This window comes from Sapajus apella, unplaced genomic scaffold (assembly GCF_009761245.1).
Source record: "Sapajus apella isolate SASKATOON/1434 unplaced genomic scaffold, GSC_monkey_1.0 scaffold6, whole genome shotgun sequence".
NCBI lineage: Eukaryota > Metazoa > Chordata > Mammalia > Primates > Cebidae > Sapajus > Sapajus apella.
In genome coordinates, this window is record NW_022436946.1 from 1899422 (window position 1) to 1910795 (window position 11374).

Genomic DNA, 11374 nt, shown 5'->3' on the forward strand with positions numbered 1-11374 from the left:
CCAGGAGGCGGAGGTTGCGGTGAGCCGAGATCGCGACATTGCACTCCAGCCTGGGTTCAGGCAATTCTCCTGCCTCAGCCTCCTGAGTAGCTGGGATTACAGGCACACACCACCATGCCCAGCTAATTTTTTGTATTTTTTTAGTAGAGACGGGGTTTCACCATGTTGATCAGGATGGTCTCGATCTCTTGACCTCGTGATCCACCCGCCTCGGCCTCCCAAAGTGCTGGGATTACAGGCTTGAGCCACCGCGCCCGGCTGACTTAGTCTTTGGCAAAGAAATGAACATCCAGATGCCTGAGTTCTGCCCCCTCTGTTTTCTGGAGCAAGTCTTCACACCCAGGCGCCCTCCAAACCCTCGGGTGCATTTCCAAGGGCGCTTCAGTCCCTTCCGCTACATAACCCTGCAACTCCTCCATGTAGAAAGTCCACAAGGCTTTCTTCAGCTGGCTAAAAGGAACATCATAAAATTAAGATGAAGTCAGAATATTTGAAATGGGCTTGACTCTGAAATTCTAAGCCATAAAAGTAAGTCATTAGCTGATAGGCACAACTCCCAAGAGAATATGTAAATTAACTGCTTTCAAAGAAGTTAGCATTTTAAAAGCCCCCTCAGGATCTCACTAACATCTCCCCCTCCCCCACAAAGGAGGGACACGTTTTGCTTGTTTTAAGGGTTTTCTTGTTAATTTTTTAGGAGTGGAGTAAACAGTAAGATAGAATGAAGATAACAGTTCTGCGGACTGATGCCTGGCTTTCTGTAGCTTTCACAGGAATCAGAGTAGGGGAGGGTTCGCAGTATCTCTACACAATGGATACTTTCTAGGCATGCTGGGAAATGGGTGTAAATTCTAGAAACAGGGCAAAAACAGAGGAAATTTCAGGTTTGGGGGAGGTGCATCTTGCAGGATCCTGCAAACAATAGGCACTTATTAACCCCCTTCCCAGTCAGCAAGTAGATTTAAAGGCTGGGCTTCACCTTAGAAGGCCTCAAATCCTGGAGGCAGAAGCTGAAGAACCATCACAATTTACCAAATGGACAAATCAGTCCTGAAAAAAAGGATCTACCACACCTAACGGTATCTACCAATCTTAGCAATTCCTGCTCTTGAAAACAACTACCCTCCCCTACCAAAGAAAAGGAATGCTGTGCCTGCCAACTATGGAGTAAAGAAAAACGAGTAAAATTCCACAGGATTCTAACTCAGTTTTGCACATCTGTCTACGCAGGTCACAGGGAAAGGTGAAATGCTTTGAAAACCTGGGGTGACTAAATGTTGTAGTGTTAGTGGACAGAATGGCACATTTCACAAGAATGCCAAGGTGTAAGAGCTCAGGGCTTACAAACACGTTGCAGTTTACCATAACAGTTTCCAGTGGAAGCACCAGGATTTTAATTTGCCTGATGAAACTGGTCAAAATGTAGTTTCAGCCACAGCAGAATTTATTCACATCTTTATAAATGCACCCCATCATATCACAGCAGGCACATGAGTCTTGACAGAACAATGTTTTGATGTGACTCTTGCATTTAAGAAATACACACTTTCCCCCTCCCCTTTTTCATTCAACAAAGCCTTGTTCTCAGCACCCAGTTAAGTCAGGTGTACTGGAGATAGAAAAATGAGTAAGACACTGACCCTGCCCTCCAGGCACTCACAGTCTAGTAATTTTTTTTCTTTTTTGCAAGCTTGTTTTCTCTTAGTTCTATATCCATTTATATATTCACTTATTAGCATTTATTTATTCTAGCACTGCTCAAACATTTTCATGCTGTAAATTATACTATTATTTCTTTTCTAAATGAGCACTTTGTTAACAATTATCTGAAAGCAACTATTTGGTGCTTAACTGTGCATGGACTGAATTAATCTAAATGCAAAATGTGTCCTAATGAACTCAAACAACCATCCTGTATTTACGGAGATCCGTGACTCTGGGGCAATACTTTCACTGGGTTGTAACCAACAAAATCCCTGGAGGACAACTGCTCAGTAAAGTACTGCTCATTCACCTAAAAACGGTTTTACCTACTAAGCTGTGAGTTTCGTCAAGTTTCCACACACAGCATTGATAGGCTGTGTGGTTTGATTTCCACAAGTAGAAAAATCTGAAAAAGTAAAGTAGAATTGTGCCTGAAATCTGTTAAGGAAAACGTTCAGATGTATACTTTCCCCACTGCCACGCCTCTCCTCAAGTTCAGTATGGAAAAAGAATCTTATAAATCACATTTTACCTAAAACACACAGGATTTCTAAGTGTACTGAATTACATTTCTACTGAGTTCATCTGAGACAGTTAACTGCAGAGCCTCATGACATCAGGATCCCTACTGGTGGGGCTAGTGACTAGAGACAGGTCTAACATTGTCACTAACAAGGTATAGGCCACACTGGCCAAGTCACTTCACCTGTCTAGACTGATAAGATGACTTCGAAATTTCATATTTTAAATAAAAAGGGAAAGAAATGATGTCTTTTGTTTCATCGAGAATAAACTGTCAATTTTGTGTCTTGATGTATTTCCCCAAAGATGCAGTATTTATAAACACTTGGATGACAGCTTTCCCTCCCTTTTAGCCTGATGTCTCCCTATAGGACCTCTACAAAGGAGCAGTAAGCCATGCCTTCCTTGAATTTTACTAAGAAACAATCTCCATGCTCGTTTACCCCAGATAAACAAGAGAAAAACATGAGCAGACACAAGCTGTCTGGGATAAGGTTTACATTCTTCCCAGCCTGACACTGAATGATTAGCAGAAGTACATATTTTCTTTGCTCCTGCATATGCCCTTTCAATAGCAGGTTTGAGCTTCTGAAGCCCCACCCCATCTTTTAACTCAGCCAAAGAACACTCTGACCCAACAGTGCTAGAATCTGCCAGGGAAGGGAGAGCAAATCTGCAGAAAATGCCACCTGCCAACCCTCTTCCCCAAAAGTACCCTTAGCCCAACTTTCATTTCGGCAGGCCCCTGACCCTCTCCACCCTCAGCCCAACGCCCTAGAGTAAGGGATACAATGGGATATTATCAAACCAATTTCCTCAGTGACTGAAAACTTAGAGCTGGATTTAGGCAAGAAATAAGATAATTTAAAAACAGTATATGGCCAGGCGCGGTAGCTCACTCTGTAATCCCAGCACTTTGGGAGGCTGAGGCGGGAGGATCACCTGAGGTCAGGAGTTTGAGACCAGACTGACCAACATGGAGAAACCCCATCTCTACTAAAAATACAAAATTAGCCAGGCGTGGTAGCACATGCCTGTAACCCCAGCTACTCAGGAGGCTAAGGCAGGAGAATTGCTTGAAGCCAGGAGGCGGAGGGAGCTGAGATCAAACCATTGCACTCCAGCCTGGGCAACAAGAGTGAAATTCTGTCTCAAAACAACAACAACAACAAAATAGTCTATCACCACAACTTTAAAATGTCTATTGGGTTTTCTGGAACTTCGACGAAGGATCATATTCATCTGTAAAGTTCAGAAAAATGCAAAAATAAAACATTTACATCTAAAATATATGTTAAATTTAGATATATCATATATTTACATAGTATGTAAATGTACATTGTATGCATATTTATATACAATTTTAAATACTGGAGAGCGAGAAGAGAAAATGAACTTTTTTTTTTTTGAAACAGAGTTTCGCTCTTGTCACCCAGGCTAGAATGGTGCAATCTCGGCTTGCCGCTGTAACCTCCGCCTCCTGGGTTCAAGAGATTCTCATGCCTCAGTCTCCCGAGTAGCTGGAATTACAGGCACAAGCCACCATGCCTGGCTAATTTTTGTATTTTTTTAGTAGAGACAGGGTGTCACCATGTTGGTCAGGCTGGTCTTGAACTTCCGACCTCAGGTGATCCGCCCGCCTTGGCCTCCAAAGTGCTTGGATTAGAGGCGTGAGCCACCACGCCTGGCCCGAAGATGGAAATCTTTAGCCAACCCTCCCTGGTTCTCTGTATAGTAAGAATCATAAATACCAACAGTCACCTGAAAATGGAGTAACTGGGCCTTTAGGATGTCTAGAAGGAAGAGACACAAGACTGTTTGCAGGAACAAACAACGTGAAAGACAGCTACATTTACTGAGTCTCTACTATAAACTAGACAGTCTGCTGAGTACGTGATGCACACGTCAACCCTTCTAAATCTCAGAAACCCCAAGAAGCAAGTCTTCTTTTCTTCAACTTTCAGGTGATGAAACTGAGGATCAGAGAAGTTGAATAACTTGGCCAAGATCATGTAAACAGTCAGTTGGAGAGCTGATATTTGACCTCAAATAACTTACTTCAACACCCAAGAGTTTAATCACTGTGCTAAAAACTGTATACAGTTTATCATCCCCAAAGAACTTCTTTCACTCCATCTCTTCCCATTGGAAAAATACAAGATCTTGGCCAGACACGGTGGCTCACACCTGTAATCCTAGCACTTTGGGAGGCCGAGCCGGGGGGATCACGAGGTCAGGAGATAGAGACCATCCTGGACAACAAGGTGAAACCCCGTCTCTACTAAAAATACAAAAATTCGCCGGGCGTGGTGGCGTGCGCCTGTAGTCCCAGCTACTTGGGAGGCTGAGGCAGAACTGCTTGAACCTGGGAGGCAGAGGTTGCAGTGGGCTGAGATTGCACCAGGGCACTTCCGTCTGAGAGACAAAGTGAGACTCCGTCTTTAAAAACAAACAAACAAATCCAGAGGCTCTTCCGATAATCTGCACATCTGGCAACTTCCAAGTCTTTAAACTGAAGTTGTCTTCTATGTGTGGATTAAGATGTCTGACAGTAATAACCCTTACCCATCCGATTCCAGTCTACCTGAATAACCAGAGCTCCGCCAAAGCAAATCTATTAATTCCCTAAGGTATTCAACTCCGAGCAGGTTAAAACTTCATCCTCCATACAGATGAACTGCTTCCCAGAAACTATGCCAAATCCATGGGCGGTTTTAGTCACTGGACATTCAAAATACATGACAGCACAGACTTAGCAAAATAAGTCCTATTGTTTTAGCCCGAAACATATAAAAATATATATATCCTGTAACTGCACAAACCGAAAAACTGCAAACAGTAGGCGAACATTTTGGCAGTTCTAAGTAAGGAAATGTTTGTTTTGCCTCTCATGGTCACACAACAAATGGTGAAGAGATAAACATCAGTAACATCAGCCTTTTCCCTCATCCAGCATCAACCCAATATTTATTTACATCTACTCTTTGAAGGCCTCTTTCTTGCCTTTTCCACACCAACATCTCAGCAGGTGTCCCAGAGTAAACTGTGAAATATCACGCCCGATTGTTTAAAAAATACCTTTTGAGGGGACCTGTGACTGGTTATTTTTTAATTAGGGTTTGAAACTCTATACCGTGTATATTTAACCACCCCCCCACCAAATAACCAGAGCCAGAGAAGGACGCCTCTGCGGAGTGGGCTGCCCAGTGGGTGGGCGAGAAGGGAGCCCCCGGCTTCCGAGCGGCAGCCGCGAACCGCGCTTCCTGCGCCGCCCCCTCCCCAGGTAACTCACCAGGATGCCCATCACGTCGGTCCAGAGTCGGGAGAACGCCTCGGACGTGCCAGCGCCGGGCTCGGGCTCCGGTTCCGGCTCCGGCGCGGGCTCAGGCTCGGCCTCTGGCTCGGGCCCGGGGCCAGCTGCTCCCGCGTCCTCCATGGCCGTGTCCCGCGCGCGGGCCGTGCGTCCGGGTCCCCGCGGCGCCCTCGCCCCGCACCCGCACGCTGCCGGCCCGAAGCCGGGTCCCCGCCCGCCCGCGGCGTCACCGAGCCCGAGCCGCGCCCCCGCGCCTCATGCCCCGGCGGCCCCGGCCACCCCGCGGGGGCCCCTCGCAGGCGCCGGCACCTCTGCTCTAGGTGGCCGCGGACTGCGCGACTGACAACTCCAGAAACTTTCCCACCCCGCTCGGCGCAGCAACAGGGTAGCAGGAGGCAAAGTCCGCACCACTGAGTTTTACGGCGGGGAATTCGCTCGGCCCCGAAGCAATTAAACCCACGACAGAGGCGTTTCTTCCTGTGACGGGGACCAGCTAACGAAGGCACGCGACTCGGGCCTTGCAACAAGTCCGGGCAGGACCCTGCAGGGGTGACCGCGGCGCTCTGGATCTCGGAGGGAGCTCCCCGGGACCCCTCTCTTCAAAATGAGCTCTTCCAGCTCCACATGACTCTCTCCCCTCGAGGCTAAAGAAAGCGTTTAGCAACAAAAGGTGCTCTGATGTCAGGCTCTTTGCATGGAAATGAGCCTCGGACAGGAGAACAAATCGCCTGTTGAAAGAGCAGCCGCGCCGCGGTCTCGGCCCGCACAAGTTTCCAATCACGCTATTCACGGGGAAACGCTTTTTGGTCACAGAAACCCGACAAAGTTAATCTTTAAGCGACTCCCGCCCAAAGGCTTCACAAATAGTCCGTGTCGTTACAATCCCCGCCTCGCCCCTCGTGAAGTCAAGCGACCCAAGGAATTACAACCCTGCCACTGCCAGCCAAGGCTTCTCTGCAAAAGGAGTGTGAAAGCTTGGGCACGAGCCATTGTTTGGATCATTTTTTTATGAGTGGGGGCATTTTGGCTCCTGAGTGCCTACAATGCCATGCATTGCTAGGGCTTTCGGCTAATTAGGGGAAATGCGCTTTGGGTCTTAATTATTCCTTTACAGTAAGGACACAGGGAAAGGCTATTTTCAAAACTAAATTCAAATGATCGTGTAGCCACTCAGCCTACACACACGTGGGGCCCTGTGTGTGTTTTTCCAAGGGGAAGCTCCAGGACTTGTTTTACAAGGGAACTAGCGCTGGAGAGGTGATTTTCCCTTTTGTGATTCTATCTTTCAAAACCACTCAGAATTTTCCTTGGAAAGTGACAATGCACGTCACATTCGATTTGGTGATTGATCACTTTTGAAATAGTTAGTTTGCCCCTCTGTTAGGGCCTTGTGGTTTAAAAAAAAAAAAAAAAAGTGAGATGCCCCAGGGAGAGAGCCCTTGCATGTTTTCCCCGTTTCTTGTTGCTTGTGGTTTTTGTTTTGTTTTTCCTTCTGAGCCCACTTAAAAGAAAGGAGATAAGAGCATGTCCTTGAATTCCCCTTGCTAAAGCATTAAGAGCTAGGAGCACCAATCAATGCAATGGGTGAATAATCCTTACAGGAAAGTTCAAAATGTAAAAATATTTTCAAACGTAACTAAATTTATAAGCCCAATCCCTGATAAATTTTGTGTGTTTTTGGTGGGTGCGGCTCGTGCCTTAATCCCAGCACTTTGAGAGGCCGAGGCGGGTGAATCACGTGACGCCAGGATTTGAGACCAGCGTGGTCAACACAACCACCCCCTTCCCTCTCTATATAAAAAAAAATAATAATAATAAGCAAGAGTGTTGGGGCATGCCTGTAATCCCAGCTACTCAGGAGGCTGAGGCACAAGAATTGCTTGAACCCAGGAGGCAAAGGTTGCAGTGAGATCCTGCCACTGCACTCCAGCCTGGGTAACAGAGGAAGACTGCCTCCAAAAAAAAAGAAAGAAAGAAAGAAAAGAAAAAAATCTGTGTTTAAAAAACTGTTTTAGAGACAGGGTCCTGCTCTGTCGCCCAGGCTGCAGTGCAGTGGTGCAATCATAGCTCACTGCAGCCTTGCACTCCTGGGCTCAAGCAACCCTCACCTCAGCCTCCTGAGTAGCTGGGACTATAGGCACACCACTGAACCAGACCATTTTTGTTTTTTTTGTTTTTTTTGTTTTTTTTGTTGGTAGAGATAGGATCTCTTGCTGTTGCCCAACTGGCCTCAAACTCCTGTTCTCTAGAGATCTCCCCTCCTTGGTCTCCTCAGGAGCTGGGGATGAACTACGGTTTACAGTCCCTGATGACAATGTTTTCGAAAGAAAATCAAAAGAATTATGAAATTTCTTTTTGATAGCATTGAGACATTGTGTTGAAGCAGAAAGAGCACTAAACTATCAATCAATACAGCCAGCTCTTGTGCTCTCCTAGGCTGATACCGGAGTTAGGCCACATGGGTTTTCAAGGCTCCCTTGTGCTCTGTGTTACTGTGAATCCAAATAAATTCACTTAAAGCTGATGAGGTTTTTTTTTTAGTTGTCATTTTTTAAATTGTCATTTCTATAAAGAGATAAATATAAGTAAATGATAGGAAAAGATAAATAGCCTCTACAGTTGACGGTATTGGTATATTTAAGTATTTCAGGCCGGGTGCAGTGGCTCGCGCCTGTAATCCCAGCACTTTGGGAGGCCAAGGCGGATGGACCATCTTAGCCAACATAGTAAAATTCCCTATCTACTAAAAATACAAAAACTAGTTGGGTGTGGTAACTCGTGCCTGTAATAGCAGCTACTCGGGAGGCTGAGGCAGGAGAATCGCTTGAACCAGGGAGTCAGTTGTTGCAGTGAGCAGAGATCTTGCCATAGCACTCCAGCCTGGCAACAGAGCGAGACTCCATCTCAAAAAAAACAAACAAGGCCGGGCGCGGTGGCTCAAGCCTGTAATCCCAGCACTTTGGGAGGCCGAGGCGGGTGGATCACGAGGTCAAGAGATTGAGACAATCCTGGTCAACATGGTGAAACCCCGTCTCTACTAAAAATACAAAAAATTAGCTGGGCATGGTGGTGCGTGCCTGTAATCCCAGCTACTCAGGAGGCTGAGGCAGGAGACTTGCCTGAACCCAGGAGGCGGAGGTTGCAGTGAGCCGAGATCGCGCCATTGCACTCCAGCCTGGGTAACATGAGTGAAACTCCGTCTCAAAAAACAAACAAACAAAACATATATATATATATGTGTGTATACACACATGTATACACACATATATATATATATATTTGTATACACACATATATATATATACATACACATAAGCTTAGCCAGCATTTTGGCTCTTATAGAAATCAACCTATTCTAGATATTTAAGCTTTTTTTCAGGTGCTACTTTTTTTTTTTTTTTTTTGAGACGGAGTTTCACTCATGTTACCCAGGCTGGAGTGCAATGGCGCGATCTCGGCTCACCGCAACCTCCGCCTCCTAGGTTCAGGCAATTGTCCTGCCTCAGCCTCCTGAGTAGCTGGGATTACAGGCACGCACCACCATGCCCAGCTAATTTTTTGTATTTTTAGTAGAGACGGGGTTTCACCATGTTGACCAGGATGGTCTCGATCTCTTGACCTCGTGATCCACCCGCCTTTGCCTCCCAAAGTGCTGGAATTACAGGCTTGAGCCACCGCGCCCGGCCTCCAGGTGCTTCTTAATCAATGGATAGGGAAACCAGATAATGTGTTCAGAGATATTGATACCTGTGAATAGAATATGAAATTTTAGGTTGGGCATGGTTGCTCATGCCTATAATCCCAGCACTTTGGGAGGCCAAAGCAGAAGGATCACCTGAGGTCAGGAGTTTGAGGGCAGCCTGGCCGACACGGTGAAACCCTATCTTCACTAAAAATACAAACATTAGCTGGGCATGGCAGCATGCACCTGTCCTGTAGTCCCAGCTACTCTTTACTTACCAATTTCCATGTGTTAACATAATCTGATTACTGCTCCCAAGATTAACTCTTTTCTGTTTTAGTTAATGTCACTCCTTTCTTCTAAAAGTTCCTTCAGGGACTTTCTCTTTCTCTCTCTCTCTCTCTCTTTTGGAGACAGAGTCTTGCTCTGTCACCCAGGCTGGAGTGGCGTGATCTCAGCTCACTGCAACCTCTGCTGCCCGGGTTCAAGCGATTCTCCTGCCTCAGCCTCCTGAGCTGGGACTACAGGCATGTACCACCACACCTGGCTAATTTTTGTATTTTTAGTAGAGTTGGGGTTTCACTATGTTAACTGGTCTCAAACTCCTGACCTCGTGACCTGCCTGCCTCAGCCTCCCAAATTGCTGGGATTACAGGCATGAGCCACTGCACCCAGCCAGAAGAAGATTTTTCTAGACTTCCTGTAGAAACCCAAAAGTTAATTATACAATCAATTCTGTGGCTCATAATAAACATTTATTGTCACAAATGATTCAAAACTATCAAAATGCATTCATTGAGAATACTGACAGTGTAGCAATCTCAGTGTTATTTATTGAAAATTTGGCCGAACGCGGTGGCTCACGCCTGTAATCCTAGCACTTTGGAGGCCAAGGCGGGCGGATCACCTGAGGTTGGGCGTTCAAGACCAGCCTGACCAACATGGTGAAACCTTGTCTTAAAAAAAGAAAGAAAGAAGGCCGGGCGCGGTGGCTCAAGCCTGTAATCCCAGCACTTTGGGAGGCCGAGGCGGGTGGATCACGAGGTCAAGAGATCGAGACCATCCTGGTCAACACGGTGAAACCCCGTCTCTACTAAAAATACAAAAACGTTAGCTGGGCATGGTGGCACGTGCCTGTAATCCCAGCTACTCAGGAGGCTGAGGCAGGAGAATTGCCTGAACCCAGGAGGCGGAGGTTGCAGTGAGCCAAGATCGCGCCATTGCACCAGCCTGGGTAACAAGAGCGAAACTCCGTCTCAAAAAAAAAAAAACAACAAAAACCTGGTCCTTGAAATGCTAAGCTTGGCAGTTTAACAAATTCTGAATATTCTGCAGCTGTGGGGGATCTGCTATAACATGGCACATCTTTTCTGCTAGCAGAGTAAGGCTGGCTGGCATGAGCTCTCCAGATCACCCATTTCTTTGATTGTCTTGGGTACAACACTGCTTCAGAATTCAGGGCTTCCTTTGGTGTCTGTCAGGCCAGTTCACCTGCTGGCTTCAGCTGATTATTCAGACCACACAATTTGTGTTTAACAATCCCTGCACCCCTACCCTAACCCAAATTGGAGGCCTGTGGCCTTACTCCACATCTGTATCTTGTCTAAATAATACATTCTAACTTTTATTTACTGAATTATGTTGTTCTTTGTCTTTTCTTTGCTTTCTTCTGTATCCATCCTATAAAAGCCTCCCCCTAGATTCCCTTGGTGGCATTCCTGAACCACTTCTGGTTTAGAGCTGTCAAGTCCATGAAATGTTGTTTGTTCAAATAAATTCTTTAAAAATATTTATTGTGCCTCCATTTACCTCTTTAGCAGCAGTAAAGATACAGCTTCAGGGCTCAGTGGCTCATGCCTGTAATCCTAGCACTCTGGGAGGCCGAGGTAGGCAGATCACCTGAGGTCAGGAGTCTGAGACCAGCCTGGTCAACATGGTGATACCCCGTTTCTGTTAAAAATACAACTATAGGCCGGGCGCGGTGGCTCAAGCCTGTAATCCCAGCACTTTGGGAGGCCGAGGCGGGTGGATCACGAGGTCAAGAGATCGAGACCATCCTGGTCAACATGGTGAAACCCCGTCTCTACTAAAACTACAAAAAATTGGCTGGGCATGGTGGCGCATGCCTGTAATCCCAGCTACTCAGGAGGCTG

General features: G+C 46.3%; 1 protein-coding gene across 6 annotated transcripts in view; it reads right to left on the reverse strand.

Moving 5' to 3' along the window:
* The window catches only part of SASH1 (SAM and SH3 domain containing 1), a 1049232-nt gene that overhangs the window by 200584 nt on the left and 837274 nt on the right, over positions 1–11374 (reverse strand). The window contains exon 1 of one of the 6 annotated variants that reach the window (XM_032274343.1): positions 5519–6145. The exons of 4 other annotated variants lie outside the window; for them this stretch is intronic. In XM_032274343.1, the coding sequence (XP_032130234.1) occupies positions 5519–5662 (144 nt within the window). In that variant the 5' untranslated portion in view covers positions 5663–6145. Of the gene's footprint in view, positions 1–5518; positions 6407–11374 lie in introns of those variants that run through there. One more of the 6 variants, XM_032274339.1, reaches the window with a different exon arrangement.